Below are 22,505 nucleotides of genomic sequence, written 5' to 3'. Positions count from 1 at the left end.
TAGTCCCGGAAGTGCAAAAAATTAAATTAAAGTCTTGTTTTTGCCGTTCCTCTTCTTTGCGACAATTATGTGCTTTCTCTAACATATAAACTTAAAAATGGGATAACCATTTCTAGGTATTTTCTTGTAAATCAGTGTCTTTAAAGAAATAAAATTGCTGTTTTATAAATTTTTCAAATTCCAGTTTTTATTGAACTTTGCAGAAAACGCGACGCGTTTGTGTTTCGCCAACGGAACTTGGGACCAATATAGCAACTATACCTCGTGCAAAGAATTGTCTCCTTTGGAGGTGCCCGAAGTGGAACTAACAACCACAATTTACTTCATTGGCTACACCGTCAGCCTAGTGGCGCTCCTCTTTGCCGTTTACATCTTCTGGAAGTTCAAGTAAGAAACCCAAACGTTGTAAACGAGCTCAAAAAATGAGATGGAGGAGTTGAATCTCACTATAAAAACCAAGTGAAGAGACCACTGCTCCACTTACTTTACAGAGCTCGATCAAAGCGTTCCCACGATATTTTATCAAATTTCCGCTGCAAATATTTGCCGAAATTCGGGCGTGTTGGCAAATGACCGTCATATGGAAGAGTTAGATCTGGCAACTTGAATCATGCGAAGATCCAACCTTCCACCCAAGGGCCCTTTGCTTTCTGTCCTCTCACAGAAAAAGTCAAATTAAATTAAAACATACCTGATTTTACGACACCAACTGCACAATTGGAGTTTGTGGGCTTAAAACCAAACATTTATACCCTCACCGGACTGTTATCGATATCTATAACCAATAAGGAGTATTGATCGTGAGTGATGTGTACAGGTGAGTCTTTTTGCACTATTTTAAAACTGTCGAGAGGAAAGTAAACAAAGTTCCGACGAATTTTATCTGGGAAAAAGTATTTGGCTCCGAGTGAGATTTTTCGAATTCGATTTTATCTAGCCATCGACAAGTGGAATTATGGGATTAGCAAATAAATACTTAAATTTGAGGCGCTGGGTTTCATCATCTTCACCACTTGCGTTATCGTTGAAAGTTTAATTATGTTAGCGATAATTTTTCTAGGGGCCCACCCTCTATTTCCGACTAATCGATATTTCTAGAAAAGATTAGAGCGCGAATTCTTATTATGCACGAAGTTTATTTGCAGTTTAATAAGGTGAAAACTTGTGGAAAACTCCGACTCCACCTTTATCTGAATTTTATTAGATAATACTAAAAGTTTCATTTGAATAGATTTAAAAAGTTTGTACAAGCCTGCTTTAACTTTCGGCAAGAAGCCTAAAAATATTTCCCTATCTCTGGTAAAATTAAGAAAAAAACTGAGCCACTTGTCAAAGTTGCAAACTTGGAGAATTTCATTTATTTTCAGAGACTTGCGATGTCTGCGAAATACCATCCATATGAATCTGATGTGTTCCTACATCCTTGCGGATTTTATGTGGATTTTCGTTTACAGTTTGCAGGTTGGTATTACGTTTTGTGCTGACGTGATTATTCCATCGAAATAATAAAGTAAACACGAGAAACACCATTTATCTCAAGACCAATATTTGTTCCTAATTTCCAAATATAGTGCAATCAGTAAAAATGGCACCTTAATTTATCCATGTCCTACATTCAATCCGTGTTATCTATTTTTTTAAGTGTTTTATTTCAATCTCCTCGAAGACACTCATTTCCTCTTATTAACAACTTCAACCGATGCTTTATGATTCCCATTTAAATTTTACGACAGAAAGATCTTTAGGATTTTAGTGGCAATTTGCGACATTTACGATTCTCCAAAGCGAAAAGATTAATCAAAAACCGCTTCGCAACAAATTTTTACTACTTATTTGTTGTAATTATTTTTTTCTTCATCAACATTAAACGTGGGCATATTTTTAAACCTCCTAGCGCTCACGTAGAATTTGTTTATTTTGCCAAAAACATTAGAGGAAATAAAATTTGATAAACGCAAATGAGATTATATTTAGATTACAGTTTGTTATAGTAACAAAGTTCAAACCCGAAATTTGTTTCAGAGAAACTAAAATGAAATAATTTTGGAATTACGGTTTGAAAACTTTTGTAATGAAGGGAGAATTCTGAAAATGAATTAGCTGCTCCATTTATTTAAACATAAATTAAATAGAGTGAGTCCGGGAGCGTTGATTTCAACTAAAAAAATCTCGTTCAATATTGGGGTTTTATACGTATTGATTTGTTGACAATAACTAAATTATTAAAAACCGTGAATGAATTAACAATGCACACATTATAAACTTGTGAAACACACGTATTTTTAATGAAATTTTTATTTGTCTGTATATTTAACCCAAGATTAAAGTTTTTTACGCTCAATTGCACTCTTCCTCATTTCTTATTTCCTGTCCTAGTCCGCTCTTCTTAAAGAGCAAAAACTACATTCTTTGCTTAATTAAAACATTCTTTTATACAAAAACAAACATCCGCCTGGAAAAAGAGCTTTGATGTTTCCCCAATTTTTCGGTTTTTATTCTACGAGGGTCTCTTGTATCCACACTTTTTAACCCTATATAAATGGAATACATTCTCTAACTAAAATATTATTTCAAGGTTCCTTTACAAACTAACAAGGCTTTCTGCATATTCCTCATAATTCTGCTGCACTACTTCCACCTGACGAACTTTTTCTGGATGTTTGTGGAAGGTCAGTACGTTGTTATTCAAATTATATTCAGCTGCATGTTGCATGTGATATTACTCTCTATAAATGTCAGGTCCGGAGCTCCGGAAAGGCAGCACGTACAGTCACCTAAAAGAAAATGACGCGCCCACAAACGAACGCCTAAACTAATTCTGTAGTGAATATATTCTATACCTATTTATATATTTACTATAGTAAATAATTACGTTTCTGCATTTTGCATTAAAATGGTGCTAATAAAACAGAAAAATTGAAAAAATTTTATTTCTGAGCTGACTCAACTGTAATTTTTCAGATCACTCAAAAAACGTGTTAGAAACTTGAAAAAAGTAAAAATTACTCCTTTTTAGACTGAGTTTTGTAAGTTTTTAGCTTATTTTTTACATTTTGCTAAAATCAAACGAAATCGAGTAAATCAGATAAAGTTTAATTTTTTGTGATTTTAAGGCGCGTTTTCACAAGATCTTACAAAATAAATTAGCTTCAAGTTCAAAAAAGGACTAAACTAACTGGAATAAGATAAAATTCGTATGAATTTCGTCCAAATTTGGTAATTTCTTAGCCAATTTTAGCGAATTTTTTCGAGAAAAATCTTAGAGCCGGTTTACAGAACATTGTAGTTGCAATCAAATTCTAATTCGAGATTAACTTTTCAACGTTTTAAATATCGAATTACTTTAATTTGGAATTAAATCTTAATTTGACATTTTGTAAACCGCCCCAGGGGTGCGGTTTATAGAAATCTTTGTTAAAACTTAATTTGTTGTTAAAAGTTAACAATGCGAATGGACCCATCACATTTGTTCAATTTGGTCACGTGATCAGTTAATCACGCATTTAATTGCGAATTAAATTAATGACGCTTCTATAAACCGCTCCTAGTTTATAAAAAGCTCTATTAAAATTTAACACGTTGTTAAAAATTAACAACACGAATAGACCAATCAAAATGCTTCAATTTGGCCACCTGATAATTTAATCACGCATTTAATTGCGGATTAAATTAATGGCGCCTCTATAATCCGGTCCTTAGTGCTTTAACCATTAAAAAATCAAAAATTACAATTTATTTTGATTTAATTTTGTGGATTCGTCGTTTTGGTTTGAATAAAATTTTGCGAATATTTCCGTTTTTGGTTAAAAAAGTGCTAAACACTTAAACTCTGTTTTTTCGACTTAATTTAATGGTTTTTCTTTTTTTTAACTAAAATTTTAGCTCTATTTCCCTTTATCTTGTGAGTTGTAGGTGTGTTTTGACAAGTTCTTGTAAAATAAATCAGTCTTTACCTCAAAAAGATAAGATAACATCATCTTTGACCAAATTTTGTGATTTAATCCAATTTTACGTAAATTTTTCGAATGTAACATAGTTTTTACATTAATAAAACTCGAAGAATACCACACTAACTGAGTGAATTTTCGGAATATTCCAATTTTAACGGAATACTCTAAAATAATAGCGTCGACTGGAAAACGTGCTCAAAAAAGAAAAAATGAGATAATTTTGACTCTAAAACGTGCTTAAATGTACAAGAAAAGCAGAAGTAACGTACTTTTGACCAAGATTTATGAGTATTATGGTAAAAAGTTCTTGTACAATAAATAAGTCTCTGCTTAAAAGCTGGTTCAAATCATCTACTTTTCACCTATTTTTAACGAAATTTTTCAATTCACATAATTTTTGATCTAGCAAAAGTAAAAAGAATTGTTCACTCAGTTTCTCATCAGAAACTTAGAATAAACACGTGTTTATTTATAAAAATACCAAATTTTTTAATCAAATGAGTCAGTGTTAGCGAAATTAATCGAAAAAAAAATTTTTACTTCAAAAAATGTGCTTAAACTCTCGAAAAATGACAAAAATAATACCATTTTTGGTCAATTGTGATGATTTAATGCTAACCTTTAAAAAAATTTTACGAAGTAATTAGGTTTCTGAATGAAAATGTGTTCAAACATTCGAAAAAACAAAATCAAAGTTGTGCCTTGGTAGACACAATTTGGAGCTTTTTTCAGGCTTTTCTAGCGAAATTTGTTTTAAAAAATGTCTTAAAAATGTTTAACAACGAATCAAACAAAATAATCTAAAATCAATTCAATTTCAATATATTTGCATGATTTTTCAGCTAGGATGTTTAAAATCCTATTGTTTATTTCTCAAAAAAAATAACTAAAGCGAGTAAAATAGCACCAAGTAGGATTTTTTTACCAAATTTTATTTTGGGTGACTGTACCGAAAGCTGTATATTTTTTAAATGCTTTCGGGCGTACTTGAGAGTTTGCTCACCCCAAAGTTGATTAGGGGTAATACTTCACCGTGACCTTCACCCTCTTAGCGTCTTCCACTTGTTAGTCTAGGCCGTCAGATTCAATTATCTGCTTAAATTTAGTTGTGAACAACGTAGACATGGCTCGTTAACACCGATACTTTTGCAGGTTTATATCTATACATTTTGGTGGTGAAAACATTCACCGGCGAGAACATCAAGCCTCGGATCTACGCAGTAATAGGTTGGGGTATGTTATTAGTTACGTGTCGCTGACGAAAAGGGTGAAAGCCACTTTGTCCGTCTTTTACAACGGCGGTTGCTATGATTTTATCGCACGATTCAGCGTTTCTAAAATCAAAGTGAAGAGAGCTTCACCTATCTATCTGGCGCTAGCAATCATTATTCATAATTCCGAACGATTCTTTCATGTCATTTGCATACTGCTTGTGACAGTAATTACAATTTCTCGGAAATAATTCCTTCAATGTTCAATCAAAGCTTTACGGGCGATTATAACGTAATCAGTTTGAGTATAGTGCGGGTTTTAATGATTCGAATGAATATTCCGGGGCACGATTTTTCCGGCTGAAATTAGCGCTCGCAGTACGATTTTCAGGCGTTTTTAAAGGAGCAAGTGAAGCCGTATGTAGCCACAGATTAGTGGGAACTGAATGCTTTGCGCCAGTGAAGCCAGGTCGCCCCTGAATTGTAATCAATTACTACCAATTAACATTAATGAAAATTGACTTTAACACCGAACTAAATAAATGTAACATTTATAATGTGGCAGGTAACACGATTTGGTTTTATTCCAAACGGAATTGACAAAGCGCGCTCTCACCCGGGGACTCTGTGATTTTACTTATTTTTATGTCAAATTAAATTGATGAATATGTTTCATATTTCACAATAAGCGAAAGCGTATCTATAGGTACAGTGTGAGTCAGTGAGTCTGCTTAAAGTATTTTTACTATACCGGCTAATTCTCTTGGGGCCTACATTGGAAACTTTTTTTTGTTGCAGCTTTTGAAATAATCGCAAAAAGCGGAATTTTAGCTCATTGTCTTCGTTTTTAATCGAGCAAAAAATCGAAAAATACGATAAAGTCGTGCTGATAATTAAAAGAAATGTTCATTTTTATTAAAAAAATTCAAAATTCGATTATAGACTGACTGAGTTTTTACATAATTCACTAAGTTATAATAGACAATAATTAAACGTTACTGTTTTACTGATTATTAAATAATAAATCACCTAAAAACTATATAAAATGTTGAAGTTTGACAATTATTGGCCATTTTGGAAGGCCTACTTGATTAACGATGAAAATTACAAAGTAAAAGTTTTTTGTGACTATTTCAAAAACTGTAAGATATAAGTATAGGACGTGTTGATGAAAGTCACCATAAATGTCGATGATCTTTCTATTGTCGGTAAGAAAATAGAATCGTTCCATTTGGAAAACTGAGTTATAGCCGTTTTTTGATAATAATTTTGAAAAAATTATACTAGCCTCCGATTAGACAATTTTAGCATTTCTAGAAGGCTCTTTAAACCTTCGGTTATCGAATGTAAAGAAAACACTTGTCGCAAAAGATTCAAAAAATGTCATATTTTAAATAACTCACTGCAAAATTTTAACAAAAAAATAGACATATGTAAAAAACTATAACAGAAAAACTATAACTATAACAGATAAGTACTAACAACTAGGGTATATTTTAATCAATTTCAAAAAGCGAATTCAAAAATGCAATAAAAAATAGGTGGTTACTGTTTAAAATTTCAAAGTTGGCGCCAATTTCCCATAGTTCCGGAAGTTTAGTCATTTTGGGAATAATGTGGTTGAACTCATAATGGATAGTATAAAAAAATTTTAAGCTCTAGCTATATTAGATGTTTAAAAGTTTCTAATGTAGGTTCTAAAAGAATCAGCCTGTATATCACAAAAACTAATAGTCACACAGAAATCTGTGTTTGCAAATAAATACTTTAGGTTTTTTCTATGCATGTGATTTTCTTCAGAATTGTTCCAACCTTGCTTTCAATTAAAATTAATTAAAAGTTCTAACACCAATAAAATGCAAAATATGAAAATATTGATTAACTGCGAAAGTTGTTGCTAACAAATAAATTACGTTGATTTTAATAATTTTTTATTTTGACATAATTAATTATTTTTAGGGCTAGTGTCTTTCTCGATACTTTGCACAAAACAACATTTGAGTATCGCTTATTGTTCTAAAATAATTATACTTAATAAAGTAAAGACTTTTTTATAAATAGGTACTAGTACTACGTATTGACATCCTAATCAACCTACCCTAAAGTTATTACTTATTATATTTAAGCAGACGATGAACAAGAATTTGAAAGAACTAATAATTTTTTACAGCCTCACTGCAATCAATAATTACATCTGAAGGTGTGTTAGGCAAAAATTTTTTTATAAACTAATAAGTGTGCCAATTAAAAGTTTACTGGGAATATGAATAAAGATTTGAGCAAAATTTATTAAAATAATTTCGTTTCTAACTGAAAAACATTATAAAGCGCTCAGATGAAACTAAAAATATTATTATTTTTAATCAAATGTGATTAGTTTTGTATTTGACAAAATATTGCGCTTCTGCGTGCTAAACGTCCTAGAGGGGTAAAAGTGCGGTCTCATTTTTACCCAAGTTAGTGTTTTGTTGGCCTATTTTAGCTAAATTTTGCGTAAAAAATGAGTTTGTAGATTAAAAACATGTTAAAATGCACGAAAAAAGCAAAATAACACGATTTTCAATATAATTTGCCCGTTTTTTGACTTTGACTAATAATAATAATAATTATTATTATTATAGATTTTTGATAGTTAAAGGTAATGTTTAAAAGCATCAAATATAATTTTATTTTATTTTTTATTTAGACCTAACATCAAAGATATGGTGATTTTTTGGCGTATTTTGGACGAAATTACGTGAAATATTTGATTTATAGATGAAAAATGTTTATTCTGGACAAAACTACGCGAAATATTTGTGATTATTATGGTCGGTTTATAGAAGCGTCATTAATTTAATCTTTAATTAAATGCATGATTAACTGGTCACGTGATCAAACTGAACCAATTTGATTGGTCCATTAGCGCTGTTAACTTTTAACAACGTGTTAAATTTTAAAGAAGATTTCTGTAAACGGGCCCTTAGAGTTGAAAATGTGGTAATGTTAATCAATATGTAATCTGCATAATGTATAATCAATTAATTTTAATTATAAGAAATCGTGGAAAAATTTTTAAAAAATTCACATGTTTAGAGAAATATACAGTGTTGGGCAAAAGTTTGGATCCAAGCGTTTTGTGCCTAAACTATGTGCCTCAGGAAAAAACTCATTTGTACATTATCAACTACCTTAAAAATGTGATAATTTTTTTAAGAATTTTTTTTAATGGCACCCTACTACGGCGATTTTTGCTAAAAGATTATGCTTTAAAAATTACTTCTAACTCAATAATTTTGTTTTTGAAGGATTTTCCGAATTTGTTCGAAGAAGTCGCGTAATTTGATTCGTTAAATTTTTCGTAAATCTGAACATCCATGGATGTAACCATTTCGGCCAAGTTCGAAAAACCTTTGTAATGAGCTCAAAATGCAACTTTAATAATTTATTTTTAGAAAACCACTGACTTAAAAACAATATTATAGGATTACAAGTAAGTTCTAGAGCATAGTCTTTTACAAAAAAAACACCATGGTAGGGTGCCCTTTGTAAAAAAAAATTAATAACACGAAAACTAAAATAAATTTTGAAAAATTTTATCCTTGAAAAATAATCACATGTTTTATAAGTACATAGTTTATGCGCAAAACCCTTGGTTCCATAATTTTGCTCAACATTTTGTGGGATTATGAGTTTGTGAGGTATAGTAGAAATATGCTTTTACCAGGCCCACTTTGTATATTTTTAGAGTTGAAACAAGTTTTTCATCCATTATCGATCAGTAGTAAATAACCTACTCATGAAATTTAAAACCAGTGCTTTAGTAATGTCATTTACTCATTAGCTGCTAATTAGGTCATTACTTTAGGGGTAGTTCTATGATAAAGCTTGCAGCTTCTAAAATGTAGCTCACATATCTACATCATTGACGCGAACTTGTATCACTAAAACTATTTAAGTTTCTGTAATATTTTTTGTTTAATTCATAATGTTACCCGTAAATAATTTCATAAGTATTGTTATCAACGATCCACCTATGGGATTAGAGATGATTTTCAAAGTTATATTCGAATTAAATTAAAATCTGATAGTTTGCATACTCCACCACGACCTGAAAACTCATTATAAAATCAAACATGGCTTTACAGAGTACCAATCCACCCACTAATTTGTGTGTTAACACAAAAATCCTTGATAAATCAAGAGCTTATTTCAACACTAATGATGAAAAATATTTATATAAAATATTTGTACCGGGAAAAATAATCCAGATAAAACGAACAAACCCGATTTTCATTAATCAGCAAATAACTCCTCAATTTTTTAAATTGATACGCAATAAAATTTAATCAGAATCACTTGTTGCAACACTAAATGTAAACAAGGATTCAACGTTGACACGTACTCGTGTAACACACTGTTATCAAAACACCATTTCACTAATATATTTTCCAGAAAAATCGGAAAAGATCGACTCGTGCATTTAGCATATGATACAGTTAATTTGCATTTTAAACGGTAATTTTGTAAATAAAGTTATAGCCGGGAAAACAATGCAGAAGTTGTGTTTCATCGCTCCTTTCAAAATTCCGCGTGTTTGGGGTGAATAAAACCGCAATGATTTCCCGTCATTTACAGAAACTAATCGTCACCACAACCCGTCTGTTTCAAAGCTTTTATAAAGACGCTTCAAACCATGAAATTGTTTTATCGATTTTTATTTTTAGGGGGACCGATTCTGTTTGTACTGGTCTGGGGCATCGCTAAAAGTTTCACACTACCATTAGAGGACCAACAGGTAATTTTAAATCCGAAATCGATGTTCTATTTTGGCACTATTGTCGCGTCCCTTCCACGATCATTATCGCGACAGTGGGCTGACGTGGACGAATGTTCGCACGATATTCCAAATAAATAAGATCACATGCACACACCTTAATTTATTTGGAAATTGTGCCGAGTAAATGTTTACCAGATTACGGCTTACAGCGAATGAAGTAACTGTCTATAATTATGTTATTTGTTTTATCGGACAAGTATCTGGCACCTGAACAAACACCCACTTAATCTCCCAATTAATCAAACGCACTCAAAAATTTTGTAATTTTTTAGGCGGGTGAGATGTTCCGGAGCTGTCCTTGGACTCCGCATCCTTTCGATTGGATCTACCAAGGACCCGCAATTGCCGTTCTTATAATTAATGTAATATTCCTTTGCATAATCATGTGGGTGAGTTAACGACAAATTAGACCCATCCCTGACACTAACGACCCCTATTCCAGGTATTAATAACCAAACTCCGGTCAGCCAACAACGTTGAAACGCAGCAGTACCGGAAAGCGGCCAAAGCTCTACTAGTCCTTATTCCTCTCCTGGGAGTCACTTACATTCTAGTTATAGTGGGGCCCACCGAAGGCATCTCCAGACGCATATACGACAGCATTAGAGCCATCCTCTTATCTACACAGGTTAGCCGAAAAACTCCCTCTAAACTCGTCTCAGAAGTCCAATGAAAACGCTCAAAATGCATGGTTTGAAACAGAGTTTTTTCCTCATGTCCCATTCGTGCTTAAATCTTTCAGTTTTGAAGGAAATACTAAAAAATAATCTTAGTATTTTGGTAAATTATGTAAAGCAGAAAGTGTTTGGACTAAAAATATTGTTTTGCGAGATTTCGCTAAACTGGGCCAAAAAATTAAGTAGTTATTAAATTGTAACATGAGATCGAAAATATACTCAATTAGAGCACGCCTTGAAAGTGAAGTGTAAAACCAACATAAAAATAAAGTGCTGCTAAAACGGCTAAAATGTGGCTAAAGTATAAATAAAGGGCTGAAATATGGCTAAAGTTCTGCAGGCACAGCTTGCTCTAATTGAGTATATTTTCGATCTTATGTTATTAAATGAGAGTGTAGTTTTGCCTGTTTCGCACGACATACTGCAATTTTGAAGTTACAAACATAAATATTTGTGTAATTTCGTAGAAAATGAGCCAAAAATTAGCGAATTTGGTCGAAATTAAGTGTTACTTATGCTTTTTTAGGTACATTTTTTCATCAAAACCTAGGTTTTTTTTACGAAATCAAATCGAAAATTTTCGAAACTAAATCGGAAGTGATGTTATTATTTTTCCATTTTTTGAACCCCACACCAATAAATAATCAATAATAGTTATTTATATACCCAGTAATTACCGTGGTTTTATTTCTTACTAAAATAAGTTTCTAGAAAAAATAAATTTTTTAGAAATTTTTGGCATTTTTAACAGTATTGATAATTTTTTATGAAAAATTTGTCGCTTTATAAAAAAGAGTTAAAATGAGGACAAGTTGAGTTTTGGTTCAAAATCTGAAACAATACACAAGATAGAATGAGCTGAATGATTGAAGAAAACTGGTTAGAGGGAATTAAGGATTCATCGTTCTCTCCTTAAAAGTCCCAAGAAAATTATGCAGAATTACTTATGGTTTCCGTAACTTAGACAATATTAGACTACAACAGCAGATTAGTAAGAAATATGGTACCTAAGAAATAAAATCACTAAATTTGTTCCTGTAATTTATATCTTTTCTCCATTTTTGGTTGAGCTAAAAACTCAATTTTTTGCGGGATTTCGCTAAAAAGCCAAAAATTACTAAACTGGCTAGAAAATAACATCCCATGGTTTTTTGCCTTTTACGGGTGATTCATAATTTAAAATTTTATCCAAAATAAGTCAAGAAATTTGGAAAATTTGTTCAAATGAGCGTTTTTCTAACATTTACGTACGTTTTTGAGTAAAAATTTTTGAAACTATGTCCGAAGCAACTCTTTCTTCAGCTTATTTAATGAGTTTTTGAACAGAAAACCAAACTTGTTTTTTGCGTGATATCGTCCAAAATAAACATTCTTCAACTAGAAATACGTAATTTCGTCCAAAATAAGCCAAAAAATCACCGAATCTGAGGTTTATTTTTGCTAAATCGAACCGAAAACTTACAAATTGAAGTTGTAAGTTGTATTATTTTTCATTATTTTTTTAACGATTTTAGTAGATACATTTTCGGCTTTCCACAAAATGTTATAAAAATCAACCACCAAATACAGTCGTATCAATTTCACTCGAAAAACGGAGCTTGTCTGAATTAGATTTTGTTAAAAAAATACAAAAAAACACCAAACTGGTGAAAAAATTGAGGTAAAAACTCAATTTTTGCGAGATTCTGCCGAACTTCGTACAAAATGACAGTGCCATTTTGTTCTTTCCGATGTCTTACACATTCCCAACCAAAAATGCAAATATTTTGCGTTATTTTATACAAAACAAGTCGAAAATCACAAAATAAGATGCAGCACGTTATTGATGAAAATAAATGATTTTTTGACAAGTTTTGCCAGAATAAAACTAAATAAAGACTAAAATAAGATTTTTTACTGTGAAGAAATTAATTAATTACATAAATTCAACTGAATCAAAAAGCAAGCAAGGAAATAAGAAAATTATATCTAAAATCGTGTTATTCTGTTATTTTGATCTTTTTTTGCGCGTTTTATCATTTTTTAAGCTAAAGACTCAGTTTTTTCGCAAAATTTGGTTAAATGGACTAACAAGTTACTAAATGAATAAAAAATGCTATTATTTTTGCCTCTTTTCAGGCACATAGGAACGCGATACTTCGTTAAATACAAGCTGAGGACTAACCAAGAGAGAGCTTTAGAGAGCTGTAAAGCATTGTTCAGTTTTAGGAAAAAATTGTGTTAAAAAAATTATGTGGCCATCAGCTCGAGTTTCTATTTTAGAGCTTGTGAAAAGTGTGAATTTGTAATATTTTGACAAGATTTTTGATACAAAAATGATAAGCTCTCGACCTCTAATTTCGTTTTGTGGAAAAGTGGTAAAAAAATGCCTTTTGGTTTGGAATGTTAATTAACATGAGTTACTTATATCGCAAAAACTCCAGCTGATAAAAAAATATTTTACTAGAAATTCAATGTCTGATACATTCTTTTCACCACACTTTCGTTGTAATCTTATGAATTAGGGACCACGTAGTAAAAAACATTTTAGTACAATTTGTAAACAAATATCGCGAAAATTATTTGAGGAACAAAAAACTAAAAGGACCATTTTGTAGGAGATTTCACCAGCTTTTAACGTAAAACATTTTATAAGCGTACAGCGAAACGCAGTCAGAAATTCTGTTTCTAACCGTCTATTTTACAACTTGTTCGTTGACTGGGTGGTATTTCAGGGCTTCACAGTGGCGCTTTTTTACTGCTTCCTCAACGCTGAGGTGAAGAACACAGTGCGCCACCATTACAACAGTTGGCACACTCGTCGAACTTTAGGTTCGCGAAGAACCAGATATTCGTCGAGTAAAGATTGGTCGTCGCAGGCCAGAGACAGCATGCGGTATGGGTCTAAAAGGGCCAAACTTTCGACTTTGAAGTACTAACGTTGCGTTTTAGTCTGTATCAAACAAATTCGTACAGAAAAAGGGGGTCCACATGCTCGACCGGTACTACTACAACGGTTGTGGTAGTACCGTTCCCGAAATTATCACAACAAACTAAGTTTAGCAACGACGTCGGATGAGAAATAATGCCGCGAGGAGATAGAAGGTACACAAAGGAAATTCCCCTTGAAAATTTATTCAATTTTCGGTTTTAGAGCAACCATGGACACTCTTCTGGAAGAGGAAGGAGCCTGTTCGTACAATTCTTCTCGTGGCAATTCCATTCCGAATGTTGACATATCAGCGTTTAACATAAACTGAACGCAACGTTGTGATTGTGGACCTCAAAATGCTATTTTTGTCACACCTGGACAATCTTATGACAATGTTTAATGTGGAATATTTTTTCTATGTCGATGGGTGTCATTTTTGTACTCGTTTACCAACAAATATCTGCAGTTTCATGTTTAATGAAGCCATTCTCGAATTGTTTTCCTTGTGATGCATGTAAATTAAATGCATAATTAACAGTTTCATTCAAATGTAAAATATGTAAATGGTGAAAAAAGATATAAAAAATTATGGACCGTGTAACCCAAAGGAAATATATCATACATAATAAAAAATTTATTTCCCAATTTTCCTAGCAGGGATATTAAGCGTCGTAAAAAACTGAAGTGGGGCAATATAAAGATCAATTTTGTCGCTCAAAGTTGGCCACAAGTACAAAAGAATAAATTCTGCTTTCTTCAAATTTATTGGAAATAAACTCGAAATGATTTCCAACCATTTATTGAATAAGACCAGTGCTAACTGATAAGATTATTTATTAAAAAAACAAAAAAGTTGAGGTTATTTTTCTAATTACCATATTGTCATTAAAATAACATACAGCAAAAAAATGCAAAATAATCCCCAATGACACAGAAAGCATAAGAGTGTCTGATTGTAGTGCATTTGACAAAGGAAAAATAATTTAGAACTAGGTTCAACTTTACGCTCATTTCCAATAATAATTATAGAAAAACCAATATTTATAATATTAGTACCCGTTGTATTGTTTACCGAATAATTTTTTCGGTATTAACGCTTTCTTTCTCTTTCATTAAAATTTTAGGAAGACAATGGATATCTTTGTCAGTTTATAAAAAGGGAGAGCAATTAAATTAACAGAAAATTAACAATTAAACAACAACATTGTTCTTATTTACACGTGCAGTCTGACTCTTTTAAAAAGGAATGCATTTTTTATCTAGACACAAGGTATAAATCCTGGAGAAACCGAGGTATTCGATAATAACGCGTTCAAAAGGAGAAGTGCCTTCAAAATGCAAAAATATCTTTTTGGAAAACTTCAACATAAATGTATTTTTTTAACACAATTTTTAGGTGCAAAAACAATAATTAAACAAAACTTGTGGCCCAAGACGAGTTGCTGTTAATTTTTTTTTTAAATTTTGACTTAGTGAAGCATTAAGGAAAGCCGTTTATAAATTTTTATTGAATGGGTCCAAAAATTCAAAGGGATTGGTTTCCCAAATTATTATAATGGCCGACCTTAAATGGACCAATCATATCCAAAAAAATTTTTTTTCAATGAATCAAAAAATCTCAAGTGATTGGTTTTCTCCGTAATTTTAATGGCCGACCTGAGCTGGACCAATCATATCCAAAAACATAATTTTTTGAATGAATCAAAAAAGCTACAATGATTGGTTTTCTCCGTAATTTTAATGGCCGACCTCAAACGGCCCAATCAAAATGCTTACAAATCTTACAACAATCATTACGTGCCTTACGTTAGTTCATAAAAGGGTGAGTCTGTCTTTGTTGCATTTGACATTTTCAATTTTTGTTAGAATTTTCCCCCCTAGGTAAAGTTGGAGGACCTGCTAGATAGAAAACACCAAAATTGGGATAATGAGAGGAAAAAATAAGGAATATTGAATTGAAACTCTTTTAAATTGATCAAAATGATGACAATAACCTGTGTTGAAAATCAAAGCGCATGCGCGCGCACTTTTTTAATGTGTCAGTTGACATTTCGAGAAAATCTAACAAAAAAAAACGAAAAGCCGGTGAAAATCCGTAAAAACAGTCACAGATCATTCAAAAGTACGAAAGGGGGTCATGGGATAGGTAAATAAATATGTTTTAGTTCAAAAAAAATATGTTTTTTTGGAATGTTTGTGCCCACATTGGCGGCAAAGCTGATTGAAATAACTTTATGACCAAAAAAATACAAATTTTAATATCAACAAATCATATTTAATAAAACAAATTTAGGGCAAAACAGGTGCAAAATTATTTGGTTTTGATTATTTTAGTATTTTTGATGACTATACGATCATCATGCCTTTTGGCAGTGTTGTTTGTTTAAAAAAAATACGAGGTAGGGAGGTATATTATATTATCCCAAAGCTGATTGAAACTTTGTGGCCAAAAAACTACGAACTTTGAGTGAATACTTCCGAAACCAATGGAAACAATCACTAGAAAACTGTGGTCATGTAGTACAAACTTTCGTCAAGTCGAAATTCCACAGGTCCGGTTTGATCTGTGGATAAATGCGTAGCGATTCACACATTAACATGCGGTTTGGCACGTGTCTGATTATTGATTAATTTGGAAAATGTATACGAAGATTTTTTTTAATTAGTGGACTACCACGGTTTCAACGCCTACAGATAAAACGAAAACCGTAAATTTGAAACGCTGCCTTCAAAACACAGGAATTATGTATGGCCAGATAATAATTCTACTTTTTTCAAGTTTATTGGAAATAAACTCAAATGATTATCAAACATTTATTTAAGACCAGTATTAACTGATAAGATTATTTAATCAAAAATAAGAAATGAAAACATTTGACGGTACCTTTTTAATTAACAACTTCCACTTGATTTTACCTACTTCCGATAAAATATCATTTTTTGTTTTGATAAACAAGGAAAATACAAAAATAATAAACACAACCCAGTTTACAATTCTCTACAATATTAATTAATCATAATCATAATGGAATGATAATAGAATTCAAAGTTCTATATTTGTACATAAAAACTAGTTTTTATTTAGTTGTTAGTTTAATAGGTTCAAATAACATAATTGCAAAAAAATAATACAGGGATATTCACTCTCTCAGTGGATTTTTTATTTAAACATCAGAATCTTGTCCTTCGATATATTATTTTCTAAGCAAAATTATTCCAACAGTGAAGAAATAGGTACTACCTTTTTTTTAAATGCCGAAAAATGTTGACGCAATAGCGAAGTTTACAATAAACTTAATTCACAACAATTCACAACGCCAAGGTAATAAAAATTTTAGAAGAGTGGATTTTACTTTGAGAAAAAATTGGTCTGCTTTCGAAAGAGAAGAACGTGAAATATTAGGGCGATACTTTAGTGCCTTTATAATAATAAGAATCTTCGTATCAGGCAAAATAAATCCTTATCACATCGTTTTTTTGTTAAAAGGCTGCAGATGTTATCATCACAAGCATCTTATCACCCAATTTATAGAAAAAATTAAAAGTGGAAGTGCCTAAGTGAATTGCAATGAAAATGAAAGAAGAAAAAATATAAAATGAGAAATAGTTATCGTCCGAACAGTTTGTTACTCTCTTTCACTAATTTTAATAATTTTGTCTATTTTTTCTACGCTTGCGTATTTAGTTTTTTTCCCAAAACGTCAAAAATTTTGATTTTAAATCAAAATTTTTGTGAGAAATGTGGGGTTCCCGTCACCGCCTTCCGCCCGAGAAAATAACCATGGACAAAGAGGTGCAAACAATGATCCGCGTTTATCCCCACATTCTCGAAAGTAATAAAATAAAAGCGCACGTTATCTCCGAAAGCAAGTGTCAAACTGAAGTCTCAATCGCCCCAGACCAGGAAGATAAACTTTTTTACTCAATGCTTGAGTACATTCCCTTCCACGATATTCAAGAGAACAGTGTGAAAGTCGTAGATTTGCCACGAAAGCTACGCTTACATTTCAGTTCGACGACAAAACTGACACTGCTTGATAGTTGCGATCTTTTGGACGATGATGGAATTTACGAATTGTGTTTGGAGCTGAAAGAACGCGAACGCAGCAGCGCTAACCGACGTTCGAAGGCTTTCAAAAATGTGGAAGTACAAACGGAAGGAAATAAATAAAAGACAAAACTTTTACAAAAAATATTTTTATTACTCCGATGTTAATTCATTTCTGTTATCACTAGCTTCGATTTTTGTTTCACTTTCAACCAAGTCTAACACAGGGGTGATTTTAACAGGGAGCAAGTGTCTAATTGGATCGACAATAACATCCTTATTCAAAAAGGTGAGCCCTTCGTTTTGCAACACTTGCACGTTTACCCCTAACACAGTCGCAATATTGCTCGGAGGGAAGATAATATGCACACATTTCTGAATATAGGGAACTAAATCATCAGCAAAACACATGCACAATCTGGTAAAAGCATCTTTCGCATTCGCTGTGAAAGCTTGTTGCTCTTGCCCATGTAACACCAGAATCGATTTGGCAATAACTAACAATGCATGTTGTAATGAATCAACCACAGCTTTCGCAGCCGCGATAGGAGCGCATAATTTCAGTTCGTTCAGTGCTGTTAGAACATTATTCAAAAATTCAGCAATTGGGTAGAACTCCAACAAACTATCAGGAGGTTGCAGCGGGTCTTCATTCTTGTTTTTCCAAGGAACGTTCGAGTGATTTTTGTTAATGAGAGTGAACCGTTCCATATTCAATTCAAATCGTTTAATAGCGTCATTTATTGCATTCTCGAAATCTGTGACGATTTTATTTGTAAAAATCGGGATCAAAGACGACCGAAAATCACACCCGACTTTACTGAACGAAACCCCGAAGTACATACACTGGGCCAAAATTGTATCAATTGATGACACTCCTTGGTTTAAGTCGTGCTCAAGTGTCGCCAAAAAATCGGAAATCTTGTCTCGGATCCAAGTGAAGAAAATTACGTTTTGGTTGACTTGCTGACTCTTGATTGAAGCTAGAGGGCTGTGCTCATCATCATTGAAAATTGCTCTATACTGGGTGATTATGTTGAACAGGTTGACTCTGGTCACTTCAATCGTCTTGTTCAAGTGATAATTGGCTGAAATAACTGTTTCAAAAACTGTTTCACGCACAACCTCCGTGATGGAAAGGGTCACTTTTGTGGTCGACACCAATCAACTTCCCCGAACGTTTTAGTCTAATTTTGTACCGAAATAAAAAACTGACCTAACAAAAAATGAGTGTTTATGGGCCCGATTACGATGGTATCGGACTACGGTTATCTAAAAGTTAGGATATGAAACGAAATGTGTACAAATAAAACGTTTCCGTCCTTGATAGTTACGTTAATGTTGCAAAAGAGCGCACTTGTTACATTATAATCTAACTTTTCAGAGCAATAAATTTGGAAAACTGGTTGCAACACATAGCAAACAAAAAAAACAGACAGAGCATTATATTCTAAATAGTATAAAAAAATTTATCGTAAACGATATTTTTTTAATTTTTGCCAACTTGCACTCCTTCTAGTATTAAATATACGAACGGTAATTGATAAATATTTTAAGTGATAATTCTTTTCCCGACGTCGCATATTTATCAAAACGCTGGAAATACGGTTGAAGATACAAAAAAATTGTAAGGAACGAAGTTCTTATAAAAAAAGTCCGAACACCATATTTCTATCTTCAACGGTTTACGTATAAATTAACTTTCCGTTACCTGAGCACCGGTAAAGTGAAACGACGAATCCTTAAAGACAGAGATATGGTTTCGCGGATTTTTTTAAAGGAAATTTAATTCTCTGCAATCTTTAACGGTATTTGCATCGTTTTGAAAAATACGGGATGAAGCGTAAAGTTTAAATAATTCTTTCTCATGTTTCTTATGAAAATTTTAGTGGTCAATTTTTCTATCAGTCTGTTAAGAGTGCAAAGCTTTTTTCCAAGTAAGTAGGTTGGATTTAAATTAATTTAAAACGATTTGGCACCGTATTATTTTTTGGTTTCAGAAAGTTTACATTTTTTCACCGATTTTATGCCATATACGATCTTCTGAATTTATAATTTTAGAATAAAGTTTTTTTTTGTGATTGAAAACTATTGCATACTGAGGGAAAAAATATTTTAATTAAAAATAACTGTTCAAAATATTATTTCTTGACTCTTTGAGTTGATTAATTGTTATGATAATCGGGGTTTTTATTCAAGCATAAAACTAATAAAGCCTACTGTAATTATAAATTCAAATGATCACATGGTATAATACAGCAGAATACAAAATGAGAGCGCTTCGAGCGTCGTTATGCCGTTTTGAGTCCAAATGGTTTTAAATTAACTTAAATTTGCTTTGAAAAAATACAGAATTGTTGAGCTTTACATTCTTAAAAAGCTGAGAGAAACTGATGACTAAAATTTTCACCAGAATAATGAAAACAAAAAAATAGAAATAAATAAAAACTACGCATCGTCTTGTATTTTTTAAAAAGCTGCGAATATCATTGATTATACAAAAAAATGAGTACGAAAAATGCGTTTTTAAAAATTTGAGAAAAAAGGACCAATTTTATTTCTTTCCATTCCACAATAATCTCTCTCAAGAATGGAGCAAGATAAAAATTAAAACACAAATAAAATAAAAAATAAAATAAGTAAGAAAAAAAGTTGTAGAGAATATAAATTTGTTTAAATAAGTCTGCAAGACCATGTAGCTGTTCAACGGTTTAAACAAACACTAAAGAAATCCATAAACGCTCAAAGCACGAATAATTTTTACCGGTAATCAGAGATCTGAAAATTAATTTAATCCTAAACCGTTCAAGATGAAAAGGAATAAGGGGTTGCGGACTAATTTTTAATTTAATTCTCTATAACTGTTATTTACAATTTTTTGCGTCTTCAATCGTGTTTACAACGGAAATTGATTATAAAATAATTTGTTTTCGATAAAGTGTTTGCACTTTATCACTACATAATAGGTTTTTAAGTTACAACGTTAATAATTTCTATTAAGTTCTTCTATTTCCGCAATCTCCCTTTAATACTCGTTTTAATACAAGGTTTAAATTGGATTTTCTCGGAAACCTTAAAATTTGAAAAGTATAAAAAACAGAAATGACCTTTAATTAATAAAAATAAGAAAAATATAATTCTGATTCCTGTTATTGTGCATTCGGAGAATTCCGTTTTTACATATTATGTCAGTTTCATAAGATTAGAAAAGTTTAAAATTTGCAAGTACCCATAATTTAAACAGTCAAATTGACCGAACAAACCGAAGACTAAATAATACGAATGGTGTTCCCTATCCATCAAAGAGGCTGTGTTTTATGAAAAACAATGAAATTACCATTGTCCTTAGGAATAGCATTCAAGCAAGACTGAAGCCATGTATTTCTCGTTTGCAGAAACTTTAATCTCAACTCAGATTCGGTAAAAACTTGCATACGTCTCAAATGACTAACAATTTGTAAACATTTCGGTAAAGTCAATTCTTGTTTTAATTGCGTAAGTAATTGATGTAACATCAACAACCACGCCTTATCAACATCAGCAACAATACTCTAAAAAATGTTAGTTAAGAAGTTATAAACACAGCTTCCTTGATCAATGAAAGAAGTTTCCCCTCAATAAACCATAGTCGTTTGCGATTCTAACAGTGTGGAAATTTGTAACAGATGGCGCCACATTACGGTAAGCAAATGAAGGGACACTTCATTGGTCAGGGTAGCTGTTATAATAAACCTGGTCTGAATTACTTTAAATATAGGCACATCCGGATGTTTATTATGCAATTTCCGCACGTAACTGGCCAATTCCAAGGCGTCCTCATACAAACCGTCATTAATGAACGAGTTCATTAATTGTGGAAGTTCTAAAATTTCGAGCAACTGTGCATTTCGTGTCAGAGTCAACGAATTCAACCGTCGCAAATTGTTAATCCCGCTTGTTTCTTCCCCAAATAATTGACACTTCTTTTCAAATTCGGGTATATCTTCGAGAAGATTATCCAACTTCTCCTCAATTGTATTGAATTGAGTGAACAAATCGCGCGAACATTGTGCCGTTTCAATGAACGTTTTATAGTTAGTGACAGCCAATTCCTGGGTCTGTTCATGAATTGAGGCCTTTTCCTCGTTCAAACGAGCGGGTTCTCGTGACAAATCCTCAACTTTGTATGTGCCTAATCGGGAAATGTAGTCGCTGAATGCGGTGCTGTATTCCCATGCACCTATAAACCTGACTGAGTTACGGTTTAAAAATTTATGTTGTAATTACTGGGAAATCCGTTGGGGAAGACTAGTTTTAATAAATTACTCGTCTCATCACTCATTTTTGCACTTATTATGAATTGTTGACATGTCACTTGGTAAACACAGGACGCGAGTTGTCAGAATGACGTTTGCTAGGTAATTTCCGGACGCGATCATTCAATTTTTAAATTAATTTCGCCTTTTTGGACGAAAAGCGACCCTGACGCAGATTTATTTTGAAAAAATTAACCGAACCTGTAAACTTGTTCAAAAATAACTTGTGAATTAACATAAGAAATTGAAGTTTGTGCTTTCACGTCAAATGTCAAGTTTTGAGGTTAAGTTTTAGAACCTCTACAAATAAATTAATAGTGATGAATTAATTGTTTTTGTTGGAATGATATAGCGCAATAGGCGGTTCAGGTAATAGAGGATTTCCTCTTGGTTTTAAATCATGACCTTGTGTGTATTTTGCAGGAATTTTATGTCTCGAATTTTGTAAATATACGTTCAAAAAAACGCAATGTATTCACTTGTAAATTTCCTCGACACTGGCTAATTGTTTTAGTATTGTCTACTATAATTTTTCTTATAATTGTGAACTTTGTTATTCCTTACAATTCAGGTTCGTATTTACAGTAAAAGTAC

General features: G+C 32.2%; 2 protein-coding genes, 1 long non-coding RNA gene and 2 other non-coding genes across 7 annotated transcripts in view; 2 read left to right on the top strand and 3 right to left on the bottom strand.

Annotated features, from left to right (window-relative positions):
* Positions 1–14,205, top strand: part of LOC664316 (diuretic hormone receptor) — a 34,391-nt gene extending 20,186 nt beyond the window's left edge. For all 3 annotated transcript variants that reach the window (XM_008194489.3, XM_015979558.2, XM_064358633.1), the window contains 10 exons: positions 204–387; positions 1,368–1,461; positions 2,576–2,669; positions 5,103–5,183; positions 9,868–9,938; positions 10,253–10,369; positions 10,423–10,608; positions 13,372–13,532; positions 13,589–13,741; positions 13,791–14,205. In XM_008194489.3, coding sequence (XP_008192711.1) covers positions 204–387; positions 1,368–1,461; positions 2,576–2,669; positions 5,103–5,183; positions 9,868–9,938; positions 10,253–10,369; positions 10,423–10,608; positions 13,372–13,532; positions 13,589–13,715 — 1,115 coding nt within the window. In that variant the 3' untranslated portion in view covers positions 13,716–13,741; positions 13,791–14,205. The remainder of the gene's footprint in view (positions 1–203; positions 388–1,367; positions 1,462–2,575; positions 2,670–5,102; positions 5,184–9,867; positions 9,939–10,252; positions 10,370–10,422; positions 10,609–13,371; positions 13,533–13,588; positions 13,742–13,790) is intronic.
* Mir1175 (microRNA mir-1175) lies at positions 402–506 on the bottom strand. Its single transcript, NR_038717.1, has one exon. It is a non-coding gene; the product is annotated as a microRNA mir-1175 (primary transcript).
* Mir750 (microRNA mir-750) lies at positions 561–652 on the bottom strand. The gene has a single exon (NR_038718.1). It is a non-coding gene; the product is annotated as a microRNA mir-750 (primary transcript).
* Positions 14,206–17,749: 3,544 nt separating the features above from the next.
* Cog8 (Component of oligomeric golgi complex 8) lies at positions 17,750–22,020 on the bottom strand. Its single transcript, XM_970313.5, has 4 exons — positions 21,883–22,020; positions 21,363–21,835; positions 20,954–21,167; positions 17,750–18,704 (listed from the first exon to the last, which is right to left on the bottom strand). The coding sequence occupies exons 1-4, from the start codon at positions 21,935–21,937 to the stop codon at positions 17,770–17,772; spliced, it is 1,677 nt and encodes a 558-aa protein (XP_975406.1). The 5' UTR covers positions 21,938–22,020; the 3' UTR covers positions 17,750–17,769.
* Positions 22,021–22,147: 127 nt separating this feature from the next.
* On the top strand, positions 22,148–22,485 carry LOC135267047 (uncharacterized). The gene is made up of 2 exons (XR_010335287.1): positions 22,148–22,280; positions 22,335–22,485. It is a non-coding gene; the product is annotated as an uncharacterized LOC135267047 (long non-coding RNA).
* The last annotated feature ends 20 nt before the right edge of the window (positions 22,486–22,505 follow it).

Source organism: Tribolium castaneum, chromosome 9 (genome assembly GCF_031307605.1).
Source record: "Tribolium castaneum strain GA2 chromosome 9, icTriCast1.1, whole genome shotgun sequence".
Lineage (NCBI taxonomy): Eukaryota > Metazoa > Arthropoda > Insecta > Coleoptera > Tenebrionidae > Tribolium > Tribolium castaneum.
This window is presented reverse-complemented; position numbering and strand designations above follow the sequence as displayed.